At 31.2% G+C, this 21,673-nt stretch overlaps 7 protein-coding genes across 16 annotated transcripts; 5 read left to right on the top strand and 2 right to left on the bottom strand.

The window, feature by feature from the left end:
- Positions 1-2: 2 nt before the first annotated feature.
- Positions 3-2,978, top strand: LOC100649399 (T-cell activation inhibitor, mitochondrial). 7 transcript variants are annotated; one of them, XM_012318634.2, is made up of 9 exons: positions 3-138; positions 275-352; positions 445-559; positions 842-1,233; positions 1,305-1,617; positions 1,693-1,793; positions 1,836-1,997; positions 2,162-2,293; positions 2,358-2,978. In XM_012318634.2, exons 2-9 carry the CDS (start codon positions 330-332, stop codon positions 2,590-2,592), a joined length of 1,473 nt encoding a protein of 490 aa, XP_012174024.1. In that variant the 5' UTR covers positions 3-138; positions 275-329; the 3' UTR covers positions 2,593-2,978. The 7 variants fall into 7 exon arrangements, with proteins under 7 accessions (XP_012174024.1, XP_012174028.1, XP_012174025.1 ...); XM_012318638.2 differs by having other exon boundaries at positions 454-559; XM_012318635.3 differs by having other exon boundaries at positions 51-192.
- Positions 2,979-3,138: 160 nt separating this feature from the next.
- Positions 3,139-7,372, top strand: LOC100650506 (engulfment and cell motility protein 1). Its single transcript, XM_003402439.4, has 7 exons — positions 3,139-3,398; positions 3,562-3,855; positions 3,926-4,354; positions 4,808-5,224; positions 5,293-5,730; positions 5,811-6,117; positions 6,190-7,372. Exons 1-7 carry the CDS (start codon positions 3,267-3,269, stop codon positions 6,351-6,353), a joined length of 2,181 nt encoding a protein of 726 aa, XP_003402487.1. The 5' UTR covers positions 3,139-3,266; the 3' UTR covers positions 6,354-7,372.
- On the bottom strand, positions 6,881-10,350 carry LOC100651822 (probable protein S-acyltransferase 23). 3 transcript variants are annotated; one of them, XM_020867704.2, is made up of 10 exons: positions 10,328-10,350; positions 9,660-9,839; positions 9,127-9,380; positions 8,919-9,042; positions 8,713-8,838; positions 8,191-8,636; positions 7,864-8,113; positions 7,619-7,791; positions 7,369-7,534; positions 6,881-7,285 (listed from the first exon to the last, which is right to left on the bottom strand). In XM_020867704.2, the coding sequence occupies exons 3-10, from the start codon at positions 9,306-9,308 to the stop codon at positions 7,082-7,084; spliced, it is 1,671 nt and encodes a 556-aa protein (XP_020723363.1). In that variant the 5' UTR covers positions 9,309-9,380; positions 9,660-9,839; positions 10,328-10,350; the 3' UTR covers positions 6,881-7,081. The 3 variants fall into 3 exon arrangements, with proteins under 3 accessions (XP_020723363.1, XP_020723364.1, XP_003402497.1); XM_020867705.2 differs by lacking the exon at positions 10,328-10,350 and adding an exon at positions 10,237-10,261; XM_003402449.4 differs by lacking the exon at positions 10,328-10,350 and having other exon boundaries at positions 8,919-9,033; positions 9,660-9,949.
- Positions 10,351-12,555: 2,205 nt separating this feature from the next.
- On the top strand, positions 12,556-15,310 carry LOC100650306 (RNA polymerase II-associated factor 1 homolog). 2 transcript variants are annotated; one of them, XM_012318648.3, is made up of 8 exons: positions 12,556-12,947; positions 13,021-13,113; positions 13,178-13,502; positions 13,584-13,727; positions 13,803-13,906; positions 14,010-14,226; positions 14,316-14,559; positions 14,645-15,310. In XM_012318648.3, the coding sequence occupies exons 1-8, from the start codon at positions 12,874-12,876 to the stop codon at positions 15,127-15,129; spliced, it is 1,686 nt and encodes a 561-aa protein (XP_012174038.1). In that variant the 5' UTR covers positions 12,556-12,873; the 3' UTR covers positions 15,130-15,310. The 2 variants fall into 2 exon arrangements, with proteins under 2 accessions (XP_012174038.1, XP_003402400.1); XM_003402352.4 differs by having other exon boundaries at positions 12,565-12,947; positions 14,642-15,310.
- A 97-nt stretch (positions 15,311-15,407) lies between these two features.
- LOC100651426 (CCAAT/enhancer-binding protein gamma) lies at positions 15,408-16,952 on the top strand. Its single transcript, XM_003402361.4, has 4 exons — positions 15,408-15,552; positions 15,900-16,010; positions 16,093-16,249; positions 16,329-16,952. Exons 2-4 carry the CDS (start codon positions 15,900-15,902, stop codon positions 16,430-16,432), a joined length of 372 nt encoding a protein of 123 aa, XP_003402409.1. The 5' UTR covers positions 15,408-15,552; the 3' UTR covers positions 16,433-16,952.
- A 288-nt stretch (positions 16,953-17,240) lies between these two features.
- Positions 17,241-18,451, top strand: LOC100646884 (NF-kappa-B inhibitor-interacting Ras-like protein). Its single transcript, XM_003402409.4, has 2 exons — positions 17,241-17,494; positions 17,647-18,451. Exons 1-2 carry the CDS (start codon positions 17,396-17,398, stop codon positions 18,151-18,153), a joined length of 606 nt encoding a protein of 201 aa, XP_003402457.1. The 5' UTR covers positions 17,241-17,395; the 3' UTR covers positions 18,154-18,451.
- LOC100646084 (fatty acid 2-hydroxylase) lies at positions 17,994-21,566 on the bottom strand. Its single transcript, XM_020867708.2, has 6 exons — positions 20,211-21,566; positions 19,823-20,048; positions 19,156-19,316; positions 18,902-19,034; positions 18,693-18,812; positions 17,994-18,632 (listed from the first exon to the last, which is right to left on the bottom strand). The coding sequence occupies exons 1-6, from the start codon at positions 20,499-20,501 to the stop codon at positions 18,547-18,549; spliced, it is 1,017 nt and encodes a 338-aa protein (XP_020723367.1). The 5' UTR covers positions 20,502-21,566; the 3' UTR covers positions 17,994-18,546.
- Positions 21,567-21,673: the final 107 nt, after the last annotated feature.

Raw genomic sequence — 21,673 nt, forward strand, 5'->3', positions numbered from 1 at the left:
ATATATATACATATCTGTACATACATATATAGATCCCACCATTGGTTAGACAAAAAGAAGAGGTTCAAGTCCAATGTTGCTCGAGTTTGCATACTGATGCGATGTAAAGACAGTTATGTAAAGTGTAAAGAAGTGTAGGTCAGTAGGTTTTATGTAGATTATACATCTGAAAAATTATATTCCACGGTTAATGTGCGTCATTATTTGTATCTATCAAATGTAGAACGTTTAGTAAATTTGATGGATAGTAAATGCGATATTTATCGTATTTCAGCTCGTAAACGTTTACATGATATGGACGTGTGATGACAGTATAAGAAACTGCAAAAATGTATTGTGCATTAGGAAGATGGTAAACAAGTTTACTTAATTAAATTCGCCAAAATATAATTAAATGGTATCGTTTTTTTTAGTATTTTAATCGATTTAACAATCATCTTATAGTTTTTGCAGGAAAGATGCAGTAAGAGCTTTAAGTACGGGTGAAATATCCACCGCACTGCGACCTTTTTATTTTACCGTTCACCCCGATCTTTTTGGACAATATCCTACGCAAAGAGTGAGTATATTTTAATATAATAAGTTGAACAACTTATAAAAAGTAAATTTTGAAGATAAGCAATTTAAAATCGTTTATACGTCGACAACACAGTTCATCATTTGATTATAGTTAGAATTATTTATAGAACGAAGGAAGTGCAATAATTACTGCATACACGTGTATGCATGTATAAATACTTATGTATAAATAAATTCTTTACACTATGTTAAAATCTTTAATTTCTACTAAAAATGGTAATGTATTAAATATATGATATTTTTGCTTTTTTAAATGTTTCAGACAGTAAATGAAAATTCTTTAAAACAATTAAGTTCTATTATAGAAAGTTTACAACAGCAAAGACCAATAAGACCTACCACTTTACCATTTTATTTACGCTCAAAAAATGAAAAGGAACTCAAGGCTGGAAAATTTACTTTGGTACAGATACAATTGAAAGAAAAGGATTTAAGACAAACTATACTTTCTATCTTAAAGACATGTGATTTGCCAACAACATTCGTAGATCAAATTGAAGAACAAAAGCCACCAGATAGTACAAAGTACAAGTCAAGATATTGGCAAAGAAAAGGAGCTGGGGAAGATATAGATTTCTCAGAACTGGAAGATGATCCTATTTATGCATCTATTTTAATGAAAAGAAAAATTAATTCAGAACCTGATGCTCTTAAGTAAGTCTATTTTAATCTCTCATTTGTGTAACTAAAATAATAAAAACTTGAAGCTAATTATGATTTTATAGGGCATATTTAGATAAACACATTAATGAAGTACATGTGAAGTTAGAAGCATGTAGACCAATGAGAGAAGAAGTACAAAAGTTGGAAAAGATATTATGTACTGAATTAGGTTTGAAAAATATTATATGGGACTGTGGATGGAACATAGCTCATTACAGGGGATGTTTATTAGCTTTTAAGGCATTAGCTGAACATCATCCTGAACCAATGGAAGTACTCAAAAATAGGACACTTGTCTTTGCCAATGATACAGGCATAAGTGTAGAGGGAAATGTTATGTTAAATTCAGGTGAAGTTAGACACAATTGGCTTGATGTAAGAATAAATTATTAAATTTATATAACATTTATAATATATTTCACTTTGCTAAATCAATATTTATTTTAACAGTTAATCAAGAACATTCAGAAGTATGATGTGGTATTATTTAGATTACCAGCTTTCGAAAAGGCAGTTTCACAAGTGCTTCTTGACATTAAAGTTGGTCGACGGTGCGTAATACAACACATTAATTGAGTGACGGTAAGGCTCAGGGTACTCTATATGTGCAGGAAATTCATGCCAAAAGTAATGGTTAGCCAGTATGAACGCCAACTTCGACAACTTACAACAACCCTCTCGGATTATCGAGGACGACGAAATTATCCGAAAATGTGGCCAGCCGATTTATCTACTTATGAAATCGTAATTGAAGCGTTAGTATTACTTACTTTTACCTATTTAACGTCTAATATATATCTTCTTTCAGTTCATTTATAAGTATATATATTTAATAGTGACTTAATTTATTTGTAAGTATAATATAATATAAATTTAGGGTATACGTAAGAAATGTGAGTAAATTAAATTTTATTTTCAGTGAAGCAGGTCCTTTAATGCTCTCTCCTACTGGACAGTTTATAGTTCCATCTTCATGTCCAAGTTTCCTTTTAGTAAACTTTATTACTGATAATTTAGAAGAAGCCACTAAAAGATTACATCATTACAATAAGTAAGATCGTGTGGTAATCTAGCATAAAAAATTAGTTCATTATTCTAAATATTGCTTTTTGCAGCATAAAATATGTAGAACGCGAACTACATGACAAAACAGTCCAGGAATTGGGATTGACTGTTTTAAATAAGGATGACAGTATAACTCCTGATTTGATGATACAATGTTGTGAACGCCTATTATTGCATAAAAGCGTTCTAGCTCCTTTATTGAAAGGCGTTATGCTTTGGGTGACGCATTATTACTCTGTCATGAGTGATGGTGTATTATGTATTCCATGGGACTGGAAACTTTGAGTTTCAGTGTAAAATATTTTCTAATGTCTTGCCGTTTTTATCTTCGTGCCGATTAATAGAACAATGACAAACTGATTAGTTGTTAATAATTATTATGTAGGTTATACATGTGATAAAAGATTTACATAGATTACATAACTTAGGGAATTGCACAAAGCAAATAACTTTTGCATTATGCTTTGTAAAATACAATTAGCAATGCAAATAATTCATTGTACCTTATAAGCTATATTCGCATGTTAAACATAATTATTATGTAACTAATCTTAATATATTGTACATGAATTTTTGAATTTTAGCAAATATAAAAAAGAGAATATTTTGTAAAATCATGCAATACGAATAATGCATGTAGAAAAATAAAGATTAGAAAATTTTTACATTAATGCTAAACTTTATTAAAATTCCCTCAATTCAATATCTCACTATTGTTAGAATTACAATATCTCCCCTCTCTCTTCTTCGTCATAAATTTTTCATAATTATATCCAGACTTGCGCAGAAAATCTGACACCAATCAGTAAGAAATAGAATATACATATGTTTGATTCATGGTGGGGCGAACGAGAGAGACCGACGGACGCCTTACGATTTAGTATAAAACTATCATGATGGCCGTTACGTTATTATGACAAGAAATACGTCAAATGTGTTCCTGATTTCGTTGGTCCTTCATGTATACACAAACAATAAAAATGCCGGTCCAGAAAGATACAAATATCGTAAAAATCGCTGTTCAAATGACGGAACAAGTACCACAACTTATTGAATTTAATCAAAAACATCCACTTACTGCTATTATTCAGGTACTTATAAATTAAAAATTAATAATTTATTATATATAACATACATAGAAATTTTGTTAGTATACGTTTTTATTGATATTCTTTAAGAAAATTTGCCTAAAATTAAATCTATATAAGATAAAGGCTTATGTAAAATGAGAATTATATATTTTATTTTTATTAGGAATTGTGTAATGGGTGGGGTCTTTCTGATCCTGAATCATATTCATTGCAATTTTCGGAGAGTAACAATCAAAATTATATCACAGAAAAAAATCGTAATGAAGTAAAAAATGGTAGTATTTTGAGATTAGAATTTTCCCCCTCTAAAACAGCTTGTGATATTCTAACCAAGCTCAATAATGGGACTATCGAAGAAAAAACTATTGCTTTGCAAAAATTGAGCACTCTTAGCACAGATATGACATTTGCATTAGAATTTATTAACAAGCAAGGATTAGCTTTAATCATATCACAGGTATTACAAATTTTTTTCTTTCGTTTAGTTATATTATTTTATAATTTATTATAATTTATAACATACATAGGTGGAAGGCGAAAAGTATAAGGGAACTGCACTTGCATATTCACTTCAATCATTTGTGGAGCTAATGGATCATGGAATTGTTTCATGGGATATACTAGAGACACCTTTTATTAATAAAGTAGCAAGCTATGTGAACAATCAAGCTGTAATTCAAGATACTAGTATTATTGAAGCTTCACTTAGCATTCTTGAAAATATAGTATTGAATTCATCAGGAAAATATGGACAAGTTGAGAAAGAAGTTACATTTCCTAATCTAGTGATGCATTTACAAAGTGCTCGTCCACAAATACAACAAAATGCAATAGCTCTAATAAATGCCTTATTTCTTAAGGCTGATTTATCCAAACGTAGAGCTGTTGCTGCAACTCTTCAATCTAAACAAGTTAGAAATGTATTTTTGACGAATATCATACAATCTACTGGTCAGGTATAAAATCTTCCTTTTTCTCATATTATACAGGATGTACAAAAAGTTAGGGAAATACTTTAGGAGCATATAGTAATCATCAAAACAAGTAAAAAAAATCTTAATAAACAACAGTTCAAAAATCATTAGTTTCTGAAATTACAAGGTGTTTTTGTCAATAAGACATTTGCAGCATATGTTTCATATGTCTCCCAATCATTTCAACATTCACTTTGTCACATCTTCTCATAGGAACATATATATGTTAAATGATTCCTAGCATTTCTCTTATTTCTTGACAGTAGTTTTCAATTTGTTGTATCAACTCATTTGATAAAGCAATTGATTTGTATTATACACTTAACATCTTGTAACTCAAAAACTAGTAGTTTTTGGATCCACGTTTATTAAGACCTTTTTACATATACCCTGTATATGCATATAAATTTATGATACAATCAAATTTAATTATAGGTTGGTGCAGAAATGGCACACCAATTATATGTACTTCAAACACTTATGTTAAGTTTATGGGAACAGCGTATGATGACAAAAATGGATCCACAAGATCAAGATGCACATGATAAGATTAAAGAACTTCGAAGAATTGCTTTTGATACTGAAGGAGCTGTAGGTGGAGATATTACTGCTAGAAAACAAGGTCTTTTTGCCAAGGATTATAAAAAATTGGGTTTCAAATATGATATTAATCCTGCTCTTGATTTTACTGAAACTCCACCCGGCATGCTTGCTTTAGACTGTATGGTTTATTTTGCACGTAATCATACTGAAGCTTATACTAAAGTTGTTTTAGAAAACTCTTGCAGGGCAGATGAACATGAATGTCCTTTTGGTAGAACAAGCGTGGAGCTTGTCAAATTACTTTGTGAAGTAAGTACTTACATAAAACTTAACATAAGCCTTTAAAATAAATTAAATTCTCCATTGGATTTGATTAGGTTTTACGTATTGGAGAAGCACCTAGTGAACAGGGACAATCATATCATCCTATGTTTTTTACACATGATCATCCATTTGAAGAGTTCTATTGTGTATGCATAGTCCTTTTAAATAAGACTTGGAAAGAAATGAGAGCCACCACTGAAGATTTTGTAAAAGTATTTTCTGTTGTCAGAGAACAAATTACTAGAGCACTTCAGTGTAAACCTACAGCATTGGATAAATTCAAAAATAAATTACAACAATTAACATATTCAACAATTACTAATTTATGGCAACAAGAAAGGACTAGCAGGGAAGAGTGGGAAAGTCATGCGAGACCCATAGTTGAGCTCAGAGAACAAATTACACCTGAAATCTTAGAACTTATTCAACAACAACGCTTAGGATTCTTAGTAGAAGGCACCAGATTTATGAAATATAGCGCTAGAGGACAGGTATTGGTTGTCATATATTTCATAAAATATTAAATGAAATGATATTTTTGTTGCTTTAATGAACATTATAATATATATAGAGAATCAAGGATAAGTTCTGGTACGTTCGACTTTCACCAAATCACAAAGTATTCCATTATGGTGACTGTGATGAAAAATCAGTACCAACAATAGATGAACTTCCTACAAAATTAGCTGTTGTTGAAATTCGTGCTTTACTGACTGGTAGAGATTGTCCCCATATGAAGGATTTGCAGCGACGGAAAACTACGCATCAGTTGGCTTTTTCTTTAATTTTAGATTCTGTAGAAGTCTCAAGCCTAGATTTCGTTGCTCCTGATGAACAAGTTTTTGATTATTGGACAGATGGCATTAACGCTTTACTTGGTATGTTGTAATGTTATTCTCGCCTTTAACTGACATTTCTTCAGATACAAAAAGAGCATGTTTTATTTATAGGTAGTAGAATGACCAGTAAAGAGGCGGAAAATGATTTGGAGACATTATTATCCATGGACATTAAACTAAGACTTTTAGATACGGAAGGAATTGATATTCCCCAAGATCCGCCTGCTATTCCCGATCCTCCATCAAATTATGATTTTTGTTATGAATTAAAATAAGAATTTCGTCTTATATATGTTCAGTAATTGTTATAATAATTTAACATAAGATATATTGACAAGGTAATGCTTAAATATTTATATATCAAAGAGAAAACTAATTATAAGCTATAACAAGCTATAATAAGGTATTCTAGACTATAATTTTTATACATACAACTAATTTTTAGCATTTTTTTATTAATGCTGTTTCAACACAATACTTCTAATTATATACATAAATTTTTAATTATGTAAACCAAAACTGATACTTTAATTAGGTACAAAAATGCAGTATATTTTACCAAAGATACATTTTACATGTACAAATTATATACATATAACATTTTCAAAATTATTTGTATATATCAAATTTATATTTACATAATAATATATCCCATCTTTTTTATCTAATTATCATAAGAGGATAAAAATATAATATTATGTATGATTCCTCTAATAAATTTTTAGTTACATTATTCCAATCATGACGAAACTTTGTTTAGAGAGAAAATGTAATGTTTTAAGGTATAAAAAATTCATAAATATAAATTAATAAATTATTTATTGAATCATTTCTTATTCAATATCATGAGTAAAAAGCTATAATATTAAAAGCAATAATCACCGAGATTATGTGCAGGTACATATGTGACAGTTGACATAACGTTAATTGCTTAATTAATAACATTTTCAATTTCTTAGAGGTGCAGCATTACCGAAATATAGTAATTGCAATTTATCATTATTTACATGATATCTTCTGAAAGTATCTGGTAGTTTTGTGGGTCATTTGTTTGATGATTTGGAGGACACAAAAAGAATTCTATAAAGTTAAGAACAGGACCTCTACTAAAGGGATTCAAATATCTTCCTTTTTTGTCTCGTAAATACGAGTACCGTTTATAATTAAACATTTCATTTGTTGTTAAATTCATACATGCATGTAAGACCTGTATAAAGAAAAGAAATCGTTACAAATATAGATACTATGTATGACATTCAATGTTAAAACAGAATAAATTTTGATATTTACTGAAGTACATGTCAAAATCCATCCAAGCCCACAAAATACTAATGCTTCTAGTACACCCAATACATATAATAATTGGATTCCTTCAATTGCCATACAATAGCAAGCAAAATAAATAGTGAATGAACAATTTATTGCTACACACATAACAAAAAGAAAGAACCACATTCTGTAATAATAATTAATTGGTTAATTATAGAAAATATTGAATTATAATTTTCTATGATTAAATATAAATTGTATTAGACATTACCTGTTTCTCAAACCTACACAGTTATATATAAATGGGCAGTGATGATCAAAATATGTAACACATCTGTTGCAGATTCTGCAATGCTTAGCTCTTAAAGGCCTAAAACATCTACAGCTATGACACAAACGTGACAATACAACATTTCTTTTTTTCCATTTATCAAAATATGGAATCTGAAAGTAAAAATCGTTTTATGTAAAATGGCTATATAATATTTTATAATATATCATAGAATTATAGAATACTTGTTTAATTGCTCTATAGTAGGTTTCGCTATTCTGGGGTACATAACCAGGATCTCTTCTGTTTGCTACAATCCATGAGATCCACATAACAATGTTCCAATAAATAAAACAATAGTGACTGCCACGTAAAAGATTCCATGTTAATGGAATACATTTTAATAAATACATTGGATATCCCCATAAAAGAACGGATATCATAAATAATAATATAGGACCTTTACTGTTTCCAGCTCCACCAAATAATAATGCCCTTAAAGAAGAAGCAAGAATAAATATCTCTATTGATAACATTTTCTGCAAAACACTTTACAAAAGAAAATTACAAACCAAAGTTCATTAATTGGTGGAATCCATCTAGCTCGCCGTTTCTGTTCAGCTTGTAGTATTCTTACAATTTCTGAATGTCTGTGACTTTTTGCCAATTGTAATGGTGTTTTACCATTTTTATCACGAGGTTCTAGCTCAATCTTGCTTTTTTCACATAATATTTTTACACAACTGACATTTCTAGAAAGACATGCTAAGTGTAGTGGAGTGGATCCAAAGTAATCTGGTTTTTGCAAATCTACTCCACTATACATAAGTAATCTTATTAATTCTGCATGACCTTTATATGCAGCCCAATGAAGTGCAGTATCTCCATTTATATCTGTTAAATGTCCTAGTGCACCAGATCCTAACAAAAATGCTGCTGTTGCAAATTTTCCAAACATACAAGCAGTCATGAGTGGTGTTAAGCCTTTAAAATCCGCTGCATTAACAGCAACTCCAGCCTGAAATCAAATGAAAACAATTTAAATGTAGATAAATAAATAATAAGCTATGAAACTGTTTATTTCATTTTAATACCTTTAACAATAGCTGAACTATTGCACTATGGCCTTTTCGACAAGCCCAATGTATCGGTCTTGGTCCTTGAGTTCCAAGACAAGAAAGATCAACTGGTCCATTTCGTTCTATTAAATATCTCATTACCTGTAATATGACAATAAATATAGTAGTTAAAGAAAAAGAAATTTATTCTTTTCGAATAAAATTAATTAACAAAAGTTTACTTCAATATTTCCATCCAGAGCAGCCCAGTGGGCAGGAGTATATCCCCATTCGTCTCTTGCACTTAATACGCTTAAACCATTTTTTTCTACCAATTCATCGACTGCTCCAATCTCACTAAAAGAACTTTTTAATTATTTTGATCATCCTTGTATTTATTCGCACAAATAACATTATATTTATAAAACTAATAGTGTGCACTGCAGATACCCAGCTCTAAGAAGCTCAAATATTTGTTTTGTTTCATCAGATGGAGTTTGACCTGGTGCAGTTTCATCGGCATAAATATTATCATCAGGACCATTTCTAGAGCTTAATTCAGAGCCTTTAGATGGTTCATGACTGTGATGAGCAGTGCTAGAAATTGGAGTATTTGGTAGATGCCCGACCATGTCGGGATCTGGACTTAATTCCCATACGGATCTCGCAGCACCTGGCCCTGTTACAGGGCTCACAGGATATACCTAAAATTAACATTAATTTTTATTATTAATTAGAATTTGAAATTTAAAAATTTTCAATTTATAATATAAAATGAAAAAATTTATAATTCCAATCAAAACATTTAAATTTAAATTTGGAATTTTAAAAATTACAATTTAAAAATATAATTCAAAATTTTAATTTTTTTTTAAGCCTTTAATATGTATAAAATTATTTTTTTATATTCCACAAAGTTCCAATTCTTCTCTTGTTGTATGTACGATATGCTTTATATGACAAAAACTTTAATCAAAGCTTACTTTGCAAAACGTTGCGAGTTCCGGATTTACACGTTCGTGTTCGGAAGGTGTCCTAAAAGATGTGCCCTGTACAGAGGATGTTCCACCTTCCGGAACGGTTAGTCACAAAGAAATATTCGGTCCAACCATGTTTTCTAATCTCCTTTTTGTTATACACCTTTTCTCTCAGCGCGACAGATTCTAGAACAATACGTTCTTCGTAATAGCACTATGTCAAGTTACAAACAGCAGTGTTCGCATTTCTAAATGGGGCTATCGTTATATGATATTGCGCATTTAAATCAATACTTTGGTTGAATAAACGCCTGCGTACTAAAATTAGCAAAATCCTGAAATTTATACTATGTATGGTACCTTTTATAATTTCGACATAAAATATGCATTTTATTATGTTTTATAGAATCACCAAAATCAAAATGGCAATTAAAAAATTTGGTAAATGAAACTAATAATCTATTATAATAAATGAAATATACATATATATAATACATGTATAACGATAATATACATAATTATGTTACATAATAAATATAGTTGTTAGATATTATGTATATATATAAATATTTAAATAGTCTACTTTTTAAATATTTCTGAAATTAAAAAAGGATCGCTTTCCGAATTTGAATATGTATTATGATTATGAGCAGAGAGAAAATGAGAGTGCCCACGCTTTTGGTTGTTCCCGAACTAGCGCTGCACTATGCGGTCAAGTGCTGAGTTTAACTGATGCTAGTATATACAAGAACTTATAAAATTAGAGATCTGCCCTGTTTGGTTGTAGCTTGGCATACACAAGAACTTTTTGAGTTCCACGCTACAGGAACCTATTTAATTGTACGGTTATCCAAGATCATTTTTTTGGACAAGCATGAGAATGATAAAATCGCGCAATAATGAAAATAATTGTAAGTTGCCTAAGGAATAGAAATTAATAGTTTACTATATTTTTTTGGCGAAGAAAAGAGAAAATTTTCCTTTCAAACGATTATGGATTACTGGAATGATGCAATAATTTTAATATTTCTCTATACACTATTTAGATTTAACATTAATCCACTTGGTACTTCAATTGTATTGGCATGAATATTTTTTCATCGTAGTATAAAATCACATATTCTTTTTCCTTAGTACGATGGTGTTTGTTGAGACGAATTGAGCGACTTTGCATATGAGGTCATTTATTGTTTTAAAATGTTATAAATGTCTTTTTGATAGTACTCATATGAATAGAGATAAATAGAGACGACATATATAAATTTCTAATGTAGAAAACCATTGGTTCAAAAGTTTTGCGTTCTTAAAGTTTGATACTTTTAGCCTTTTTTTTTTTTTGCGTGGAAGAAATCTTTATAAATAGGTTTTTTCCCCCAGAGAACGCAGTGTAGTGCCCAATTTCTACCGGTTAAGATCTCTACGATGGCCATCCCGAGCGCTTAAGGAGGCGACTTTGGGAAAGGAGTTCCCAACCAGACAGGTGGCAGCCCCGCGACGCTGACCTTTATCCCCAGCGTCTAGGACCTATTGGCCACGGCACCCGTGTCCTCCACCTCTCTATGACCCGCAGATCTGCTCAGGGTGAGAGCTTTCTACCTCGGACGCCTCTTTCCGGAGCACTAACTGCTCGCAGGAACAGGCGACCGCCCTCCGGTCGCTCATGCCTTTGTACTATTTCCAACCTTGCTTTATATGTGTCATCGTTCAAAAATATAGTAGCTGGTACATTTCTCTTTTTTAGCTAACTTACAATTAGTTTCATCATTACGCGACTTTGTCATTCTTATACTTGTTTATCTCAGATAGAATAGTAGATATGAACTTTTCCGTAGAACTGTGCGATTAAATAGGTTTTTCTAGCATGAAATTAAATACGTTCTTATCTATGTTAGTATGCAGTCCAACAGTGCAGATACCTAACTTTAAGCTTAACGCATTGTTGACCGGTCACGAGTTAACTCGTGTTTTCATGGCCAAATGTTGTCGACCGGCCACGAGTAAACTCGAGATGCGCTTTGTTTTCGTATCAACGTCATTTTCTTAGTGCGCTGTTGGAGATCATACACTGCAATTGTTGGTCAGCATACCTCAAGTTGTGTCTCTCACTTATAAGACCCGTCAAGTTGCGTCCTTTGTTGTAAAAAAAATTTCAACGATGACGGAACGTACCAATGAAGAATCTTTCAATGAATTATTCTGATTGTCCGAGTGATTGTGAATCACATTGTGGTGACTTGAAAAATGATACTGAAAAATGATATCAGAAAATAGTGAATCTGATATTAGGCCACCAAAATATCATTAAACCTGTGTGCATATTACAATACAATAAGCACATGAAAGGGATAGATTGTGCAGATCAGTATTTGGCGAATAGCAGTATTTTACGAAAAATGTTTAAATGGTCCGAAAAGTTAGCATTTTTTCTGGTAAACTGCACCTTGTTCAATGCATATAAAATATATTGTACCTATCTGCCAGATAATAAAACAAGACACAAAAAATTTCTACTGGAAGTAGCTAGAGAATGGATAATTGTGGGTTCCGAAGAATGCAGCATTGCGCCTGACACTTCTCTAATTTCTAAAACAGCTCCTTATAATGATGCACCCTTCAGACTTTTCGGTAACTAAGAGACCACGTTATAGAAAAAATAGTCACTGGCAGAAAAACAAGTCCGACTAAAGCGTGTAGAGTATGCTCTTCAAAAGGAAAACGCAGCGGAACTAGATATATTTGCAAAAGCTGTTGTGTACCATTATACGTAGGTGATTGTTACACTGTTTATCATACGAAAAAGAAATAGTAAAAGTTGAATAATAAATAAAATTTATTAAAGTTTATTTATATTGTTTTACTTCTACATCCAATTACGAAATAATAGCCGGTGACATGAGATAAATTCTCAGTAAAATTGCCGGTCAACAATGTGTTAAATACATAGGTTCTTGTGTATACTAAGTTCTAGTCAAACAACCCTAATTTTATAGGTGTTTGTATATACTGATCTCAATTAAACCTCGGCACTTAGCCGCATGGTGCGGCACTTGTACTGTGAAACTAGAAATACAGGCATGAGTACTCTCATTTCCTATCTAGTATGAGGTATAACTACGTGGCGTCGGATAAACTGTTTTTAGTATACAAAGTGTAGTTTGCGTTTCGGAATTAGGGGTTTTGTAATGTCTAAAATCTGTTAAATGTCATTTGCTAATGTAATATGGCTCCTACAATTCAAACTAATGGTAATACAGCTGAACGAGATAAACGTACGACTAGACCAGCAGAGAAAAGGTAAGAGATTTGATTATAACCTGTGGTTTTTATAACAATGATATTTTATACTCTTTTGTTATTTTTATTTCAGATCTGAGTTAATATGTAGAGTTAAATATTGCAATACATTGCCTGATATACCATTTGATCCTAAATTTATTACATATCCTTTTGCATCCACTCGGTAAGATCAGATACTTAAATATCAATAGTAGTTTAAATAATGTATAATTAATTAATATTCGTAGGTTTATTCAATATAATCCAACTTCACTGGAACGTAATTATAAATATGAAGTATTGACAGAACATGATTTAGGTGTAGAGATTGATCTTATAAATAAAGATACATATGCTGGAGATTTGAATGCTCAATTAGATCCCGCTGACGAAAAACTTTTGGAAGAAGATGTTCTTACTCCACAAGATTCTAAAAGATCTAGACATCATGCCAGAAGTGTGTCTTGGCTTAGACGTACTGAATATATTTCTACAGAACAAACTAGATTTCAACCACAAACTGTGGATAAAGTTGAAGCTAAAGTTGGTTATAGCATTAAGAAAAATTTCAAAGTGAGTCTTGATATTTATATGCTTTATTTGTACTAAAATTTTCGTCATATGCATAAAATTGTGTTATATTTGCATTTATAGGAAGAAACATTATATATGGACCGTGAAAGTCAAATAAAAGCAATAGAAAAAACATTTGAAGATAATAAAAAGTCCATTGAAAGACACTATAGTAAGCCAAATGTAGTGCCTGTAGAAATTTTGCCAGTATTTCCAGATTTCAAGGTATTTTAAATACTTTTATAGGATGTAAGTATGTATTTTAATTTTTTTTATTATTTTTCAATGGATCTTTTTCAGCTATGGAAATATCCTTGCGCACAAGTTATATTTGATTCAGATCCAGCACCAACTGGACGTTCTGTGCCAGCTCAAATTGAAGAAATGTCACAAGCTATGATTCGGTAAATTCATACTATTTTTTTTTAGTTCGTTAGCACAGTAAACTATAGCCAATACTTGATTTATAACATTTTACAAAATATTATAACAGAGTTATTATTTTAGGGGCGTAATGGATGAAAGCGGTGAACAATTTGTGGCATACTTCTTACCTTTAGAAGAGACATTAGAAAAACGTAGAAGAGATTTTGCAGCTGGTATTGACTATGCAGATGATGATGAGTATGAGTATAAGATGGCTAGAGAATATAATTGGAATGTCAAGAGTAAAGCTTCAAAAGGATACGAGGAAAATTATTTCCTTGTCATAAGACAAGATGGGGTATGTTTTACATTAAAATTATATTAAAATGTACGTTTTACATTAATTATGTGAGATGTATGTATTTTATCATTATCTGTGTTATGTAGGTGTATTATAATGAATTGGAAACAAGAGTACGACTTAGTAAACGTCGTCAAAAAGTTGGACAACAACCAAATAACACAAGATTAATAGTAAGACACCGACCACTTAATGCTAATGAATTCAAAATGCAAAGATATAGGGAGAAACAGTTGGAACCACCAGGAGAAGAAGATGAAGATGAAGAAGAGGAGGAAGAAGAGGAAGAGGAAGAACCTCAACAAGAAGCTGAGAAAGCAGAAGATAGAGGTCATTAATATTACATAAAATTCTACTAGCTATGTATTATGCATATTTTTTTAAATAATTTTATGATCTAATTTTATTTTAGAAGGTTCTGAAAATGAAGCCGAATCTAGAGCATCGTCAAGAGCATCCTCCCGAGCATCATCAAAAGCATCATCCCGAGCATCTAGTAAAAAATCCCGCTCTCGTTCGAAATCTCGTTCTAGATCAAAATCTCATTCGGCATCACCATCAAAGTCTAGATCTGCTTCATGTTCACCTTCTGAATCCCAGTCTCTTAGGTCGCACAGTAAGTCAAGGTCAAGATCTGGTACTCCTCAATCCAGAAACTCTTCTAAATCAAGATCCCAGTCAAAGTCACCTTCAAGGTCACGATCCGAATCTCCGGCTAAATCTCGTTCTGGATCTCCAACTAAATCTCGATCTGGATCTCCAGCTAAATCTCGGTCTGGTTCACCATCAAGTTCAAAATCTAGATCGAAGTCAAGATCTCCATCTCGATCTCGATCAGCTAGTGGCAGTGATAGCGAATCTGCTAGTGGCAGTGGTGAAAGTGGTTCTGAGAGTGAATGAATAATAATAATAATAAGAAAAATAATAATAATAAGAAAACAAAAATAATAATAATAGTAAGAAAAAATATAATAATAATAAGGAAGATGAAAACCTATGTATATATTGATTGTTATAAAAGTAAAGTAAAATGCAGCCACAACATATGCAAAATTTTTAATAATAAAAGATAATCGATGAAGGAGGTTACATTTTTTCGAAACTATTATATTTATCATAGAAATGTACCGATAGAGGGCAGTCTGTGTTCCGTTACGTGCCTGTAAGCTTCTTTTAAGTAGCATTGCATCATCAACATGACGTATCGAAACTGTGTTTTACCGTGACACGCATGATAAATTATTAGCAACAAAAGTCTCAATTGTGAAGCTTTTATGGTGATACAAAATCAAGAATTTAGAGTATTTGTATGGAATATAAAAAGTAAGTAAAATTTCACATGTACGTAACGCGACATCTTTCGTCATATGAGTTTGCCTTAGAGTAAGTATTTACGTACTCTAATCGTTTAAAATAGACTATATATTCTAAAAACACTGACCATAACTTACATGATGTGACGTATTGTCTGTTATCGATTTATGATTGTACATAAATACATTTTATATACATATATTATTTGAGCTTACTACATAAATATTTAACAAAAAGTAATTGAACAAGTAACAACGCGATATCTTATTTATAAATTTAACAATATATTTAAAACACTTAAAAGTAGCATTCATGAAAGTTTTTAAATTGAATATATCTTTTAAAATGAATTGTAGATGGCACCCAAAAATAAAGAAAATAATACATCTGGAAATAAGAAGAAAAGACAAATTTCTGAAGAAGAAGATGATGAAGATTATCGACGGCGCAGAGACAGAAATAATCAAGTAAACGAAAGCAATTAATTATTTTGTAGAAACTATATTGAAAACATTTATATATTTATTTAATATTCTAATATTTTTTTAGGCTGTAAAGCGTTCTAGAGTTAAAAGTAAATTACGTACACAACAAACATTGGAACGTGTAAATCAGTTAAAAACAGAGAATGAATTACTTGAGGAAAAAATTAAGATGCTTACAAAAGAATTAGGGTTTTTGAAAGACCTTTTCCTTGCACATGCAGGTATACAGATTTACATTATGATCATGTAATCGTAACATCTTTTTATAGTTTTTAATATGTGTTATGCTTATAATTTTAGGTTCTAGCCAGCATTCTGTAAGTTTTCAAGATGTGGACTTAAATGCTCTTTTGGCTGAAGATACAAAACCCATGGAACAGGTGAAAGAGACATCTAAGTCATAGGCCAGAATAAATTCCACGTGAAACAAGTAACGTGGTATTGATCAGATCTGAGATGAAGATGCACTTTGGTTCGTCTATTTCTAATAAAATGTCAGACTTCTTGGAAAGATGTCTGCTTATAATCGACTTTTAATGAAAATTGAAATGCATGATATCTTAGTGTATGCAGGTCTTTGCATGTGAAATTCATTATTATTGGAATCTCAAACACTAAATAAGACAAGCAACAAAATTCAAAGACTAAAAAGTTGACAATGCATGTAGAGATCAAAATTACTCTCAATGGAGGAAATGATATGTTACATGAAGAAACATACTGTATTTGCAAAAAAAAAAAAAAAAAAAAAAAGAAAAAAAAAAATAGGTGAATAACAAGGCATGCGTATAATACATTTAAGTATGTTTACAGTGGTAAAAATTGAATGATTCCACAAAAAGAAAATATTTTGACAATAAATTTACATGTATATAGTAAACTCTTATTTACTATAATGATAAAAATAAAATTCTATGAGTTATAGTTGCTTCAATAGCATTATTTTAAACATTCCATTGTAATTGAGTTTTCGATATTTACCGTTAAATATTTTATGCAACTGAAATATTAAACGGAGGAAGTTTTATAAATTTATAATACGACAAAAATTTATTTTAAGAAACTATATTACTATAGAAAACATTTATTGTTGTAATGTTTGTGAAATGTCAAGAATTTAAAATTAAATAAACTAAAATACCCGCCAGTCACTAGTATTTATTCAATTTGTAAATAAATTTATATTTTCTGAAATGGGACATATCTTTGATGAGAACAGATAGTATACGTTTCCCCTAGGAAAACACCTGTCTTCATTCTGTTACTAGAGTTAATGTTAACTTCAGTGACTTAAGTTATTTTTTTAATAATGGCATAAGTTTTAATATCGGAGATAGATATAGCGCAATTTAAACGAAGGATTGGATATGGGGAAAACAACAAAAGTAGTTGTTTGTGGAATGAAAGGAGTAGGAAAGACTGCATTGTTGGAACAACTCATATATGGAAATGTCAACGTCAAGACAGTAAGAATATAGGTTATGTTTGCATAAAAATCAATTGCGGTACAATATATTTCTACGTTATATACTGATTCTCAATTTTCAATTTGTATTTTAACTACGACAATTAACGTACTATATTTATTTATGTCAAATTATATTTTATAATTTAAAAGGAAATTCACCCTACGATCGAAGATATTTATGTCGCAAATATAGAAACTGATCGCGGTACGAAAGAAAAAGTGCGATTTTATGACACTGCGGGACTGGAATCTCCTCAGAATAATGCAAATAATCAGCAACTACCTCGACATTACCTTGGTTTTGCTGATGGATACGTTTTAGTTTACGATACCGCAAAATCTGAATCTTTGGATGTGTTGTTCCCATTGAAAAAGGACATTGATAGGAATAAAGACAAAAAAGAAATAATCATGATCGTTATTGGAAATCGAACTAAAGCTGAGGAAGAATCTCATAGTTTGGAGAATATAGCAAGCAAAGCTGCAAATTGGTGTACTAGAGAGAAACTGAAACATTATGAGGTAAATGTTATGGATAGAGCAAGTTTGTTCGAAGCATTCGTTAATTTATCGTCTAGATTAAATCCTCCTACAAATAAGAGCACATTCCCACAGTTAAGTATGGGTAGAAAAAACATAAAAGTTGATGGACTTTAATCACATTTATTTATAATCTTAATCTACAATTAATCACATTTGTTTATGTTACCGATGACAATGGTGATCATTGATACTAATTTACTTGTTTAGTATGCTCAAAATATTTTTATATAAAATAAGCGTATATTCAAAGGATCATGTACTTAAAACATCAATTTGCTGAGGTTCTTATAGCAATGAATAATGATACTTTCTTCTTTGAAAGATTTGGTTCAGTTCTATGTACGTTATTGTACATGTATCTTGTGCATTTTGTTTCTTGTTTGTACTTAAAATATATATATATATCATCGAACGAACGATAGTATATTATAATTGACTTCTTTTTGTACTGTTTGCTTGTTATATGTACATAGTTCGTATATAATTTACCATTACGGACGAATCGATTTACCATTCAATGGGCTTCAACAATTGCCGCAAACAAATATTCGTTCTGAATATATAATCCCATAGTTTACTGGTGATACCAAAACCTGAAGAACAAAGTTTTTATTTAGGATTCATCTAGTTTTTAGAAAGCAAGTAAATTTTACCTAGATCATGATGTAAAAAATGATGATAGTTATGATTCCTTTTCATTAAGTACATATATGTTCCAAACTTCGGCGCGCCATGATGTAGATAATAATGTACTAAGTCATAAAATATATAGCCTATGAGACAAATTTTTTTTTTTACATTTGATAGACATCATTGATATTTATGATAAAATCGATAAATATAAATATTTTAATACCAGTACCTGTCATTGTACCAGAGAATACAAAATAAATAATCGTTTGTGGAAACACCACATTATAAATCATTAGTAACAGTTTTGCTAACAATAAAGCTGGTAGAATAGGAAATACTAATCTTCTTTGATCAAATGGCGCCTATTGAACAAAAAATAAAATCATTATGTGATTTAAAATTATTTTCATACATCGATTTTATCGTCATTTTTTCATTTTCCTTGTAACCAAATAAATTTAAGGACTGAAAATTACTTTTTACCTTGTGATGAACACCGTGTAGTAAAAAGTGCAAAGTAATAAATAATTTCGAGTTATCGGGTGGTTTATAGTGAAAAATTTCACGATGAAGTACGTATTCTAACATAGTCCATATGAATATACCGAATATAAACGAAGTTAAAGGTTCAAACACGGTGCTTTCTGAAAGTTTCAACAAATAGAACAAAATAAATTAACCCTTTCGCATTGGAGGACGAAATATCTCGCCATGTAATTCGTTCATATAAAAATATTTGTTCATATGCATGAAACTTCAGACGAGATATCTCGCGTGTCCTGTCGTTGGAAAACATGCGGTACGTGTCGTCCAACGATTGGCATAAAAATCAATTCGTAAGACACTGCGTTTGTGAACGTGAAAGGGATTAGGAATGTTAAATGAAGGAAATGTTGTATGAAATAGTTGAAATGTCCGATGCGCGACTTTCAATCGTAAACATTAAAAAACGGGAACGTGAAATATTTCATTCAAAACATCATATGAACAATATTGGAACAACATTACATGGCGAGATATTTTATACATTGATATAAAGGGATTAATAAAGTTACCAATAATTCTCAATTAAGTAATGTGTGCAATAGAAATTGCTGTGACTGATAGAAAAACAAAAAGGAAAAAAACGAATTAAAAATGGTAAAAATACCGGTATTGGTGGCAGCGATGCGTGCCAATCCGTTATAAAAGAAGTAAAGAAACATCGGAATCCATACTATCGGTATCAGATACCAAGGAGTAATTGTTAAACTTTCTAAGATATTTGACTTGAAAAGTTTAATATTCCTATACACTGGTAAATTGACCCATTCCATATAATGATGACCCAGTGAACCTACTTGTCCGAGTATAGCTTTGTCCCAATCGATCAGATTCTATAAACGTTTAAATGAAAACGTTGTCAGTTCGTAACTCTCGATGAATTGTTCCATTTATATTTGCCGAACGTTATTTTTTAAAGCGTGAAATGCCTAGTACAAAATTCGAAGATAATACATACAAATGCATATTACAATAAATTTTCCTGTTGTACTTACTTCGTATTTTTGATATTTTTCTTCATTCAACGTGAAGTCCTGCAACAGGTGGAATGCCGCTTGCGAGTGGGGAAATTCTTCGAACGCTTTCTCTAAGCTTCGATTTTTAAAGTATCTCAATATCTTCGTTCCACCGGGGTGATACCGAAGAAACTTTTGTATATTGTAAGATTGATTTTGATAGTTAACTAAAAAGTCATCGTTTTGCTTATTTTCGGTTGATTGTAATTCAGATTTGGATTCTGTGGTACGTTTGCGTACATCGCAAATAGAGTCCGTGGTCTTCTCCATTGAACCGATCAAGCTGGTTGCTATTCGCAATCACCGGAATATATTATTGGGAAAAAAGTTAGAAAAAGTTGTGTATATATATATATATAGATATATGAAACGTTGTTGAATTATCGTCGTTAGACCGATGGGTGAGTAATGAGCAGAAGTTCGCGAAATATCTACTTTTACCTGTCGAATGTTTATCGTGGCACACTTGATATCTGATAGAACTACGTGTATACGGTTATCGTACAAACAGACAAATCACGTTATCTTTGATGTGTTTCCTACCTTGATAAGTTTCTATCTATACGATGACGTCACCGTTTGACCTTTTAATGTATTTTTAACTCTTGCTGCTTTTTTGTCTTCTTTGTAGTAGTATTTGAAATCATTAGAAATTATCATTTCAATAGGCTAAATCTCTGTCATTTGCAGAATTATACAATACCTATAAATCGAGAGTTTCCTTCCTTCTGGTGGTGATTATATTTATCACAGAGTAATAATAATAATAATGAAAATTATTAATAAAGGGCGATGTCTCAGGAATCTGCTTAAGCGGACGACAATGTTGTAGTTGCAGTGGACGCGAATTCGTGCAAACTGACGGTCTGATCAGCTCAGTATGTCAAAGCAATCAAATATGTATTGCGGAACGACCAACCACTTTTATCAACTTATGTCCATCTCAACTTGTACACTAAGTCTGTATAAGTCTACTTTTGTGAGATTTTCCAAATAGAACACTTTGTGTAAGTCATCAATGGTTCTTGCCTTTTCCTACGGCATATGCATAATATTTACTAAGAATCTGCAGGACGCATCAGACATTCTCCAGACGACTCTATGATTCGCGATTTTAATAAGTTAGTATCTGAATTATATCTGAATTATATTGCTGAATTATATGTTCGAAAGTTTTAGTTTGTGTACAGATAGTTATCGGATAGCTATCGGAAAATAAATATCTGTCGCTCGGCACACGATCGTACGTTTCATTTGTCAAAACGTCAATTCGCCCGGATTCGCGTCCAATGTAACCACAGGCTAACAAAATTGATAAAATCGCTCGATGCTGCATGTGCGACAATACGTATATCTTATTTCTTACATCAAAGAAATCGTACATTTGCTAAAAATCGGTATTTTCTTGCTCAAATTCCGTTAAAACAGAATCAGAGAGTAAC

The sequence above is a fragment of the Bombus terrestris genome, chromosome 4 (genome assembly GCF_910591885.1).
Source record: "Bombus terrestris chromosome 4, iyBomTerr1.2, whole genome shotgun sequence".
In the NCBI taxonomy this organism is placed as follows: domain Eukaryota; kingdom Metazoa; phylum Arthropoda; class Insecta; order Hymenoptera; family Apidae; genus Bombus; species Bombus terrestris.

Excerpts from the sequence above, each read along its gene's own strand:
- LOC100651426 (XM_003402361.4), top strand. The coding sequence starts at position 15,900 with ATGGCACCCAAAAATAAAGAAAATAATACATCTGGAAATAAGAAGAAA. Across the intron at positions 16,011-16,092 it reads GCAGAGACAGAAATAATCAA|GCTGTAAAGCGTTCTAGAGT; the intron begins GTAAACGAAAGC and ends ATATTTTTTTAG. Across the intron at positions 16,250-16,328 it reads CCTTTTCCTTGCACATGCAG|GTTCTAGCCAGCATTCTGTA; the intron begins GTATACAGATTT and ends TTATAATTTTAG.
- LOC100650306 (XM_003402352.4), top strand. The coding sequence starts at position 12,874 with ATGGCTCCTACAATTCAAACTAATGGTAATACAGCTGAACGAGATAAA. Across the intron at positions 13,114-13,177 it reads TATCCTTTTGCATCCACTCG|GTTTATTCAATATAATCCAA; the intron begins GTAAGATCAGAT and ends TAATATTCGTAG. Across the intron at positions 13,503-13,583 it reads GCATTAAGAAAAATTTCAAA|GAAGAAACATTATATATGGA; the intron begins GTGAGTCTTGAT and ends TTGCATTTATAG.
- LOC100646084 (XM_020867708.2), bottom strand. The coding sequence starts at position 20,501 with ATGGAGAAGACCACGGACTCTATTTGCGATGTACGCAAACGTACCACA. Across the intron at positions 20,049-20,210 it reads AAAAATATCAAAAATACGAA|AATCTGATCGATTGGGACAA; the intron begins GTAAGTACAACA and ends AAACGTTTATAG. Across the intron at positions 19,317-19,822 it reads CATCGCTGCCACCAATACCG|AAAGCACCGTGTTTGAACCT; the intron begins GTATTTTTACCA and ends TGAAACTTTCAG.
- LOC100649399 (XM_012318634.2), top strand. The coding sequence starts at position 330 with ATGTATTGTGCATTAGGAAGATG. Across the intron at positions 1,618-1,692 it reads TTAGACACAATTGGCTTGAT|TTAATCAAGAACATTCAGAA; the intron begins GTAAGAATAAAT and ends TTATTTTAACAG. Across the intron at positions 2,294-2,357 it reads AGATTACATCATTACAATAA|CATAAAATATGTAGAACGCG; the intron begins GTAAGATCGTGT and ends TGCTTTTTGCAG.
- LOC100650506 (XM_003402439.4), top strand. The coding sequence starts at position 3,267 with ATGTATACACAAACAATAAAAATGCCGGTCCAGAAAGATACAAATATC. Across the intron at positions 3,856-3,925 it reads TAGCTTTAATCATATCACAG|GTGGAAGGCGAAAAGTATAA; the intron begins GTATTACAAATT and ends TAACATACATAG. Across the intron at positions 4,355-4,807 it reads TCATACAATCTACTGGTCAG|GTTGGTGCAGAAATGGCACA; the intron begins GTATAAAATCTT and ends ATTTAATTATAG.
- LOC100651822 (XM_020867704.2), bottom strand. The coding sequence starts at position 9,308 with ATGGTCGGGCATCTACCAAATACTCCAATTTCTAGCACTGCTCATCAC. Across the intron at positions 9,043-9,126 it reads TTTGAGCTTCTTAGAGCTGG|TTCTTTTAGTGAGATTGGAG; the intron begins GTATCTGCAGTG and ends ATAATTAAAAAG. Across the intron at positions 8,839-8,918 it reads CTCTGGATGGAAATATTGAA|GTAATGAGATATTTAATAGA; the intron begins GTAAACTTTTGT and ends GTCATATTACAG.
- LOC100646884 (XM_003402409.4), top strand. The coding sequence starts at position 17,396 with ATGGGGAAAACAACAAAAGTAGTTGTTTGTGGAATGAAAGGAGTAGGA. Across the intron at positions 17,495-17,646 it reads GAAATGTCAACGTCAAGACA|GAAATTCACCCTACGATCGA; the intron begins GTAAGAATATAG and ends ATAATTTAAAAG.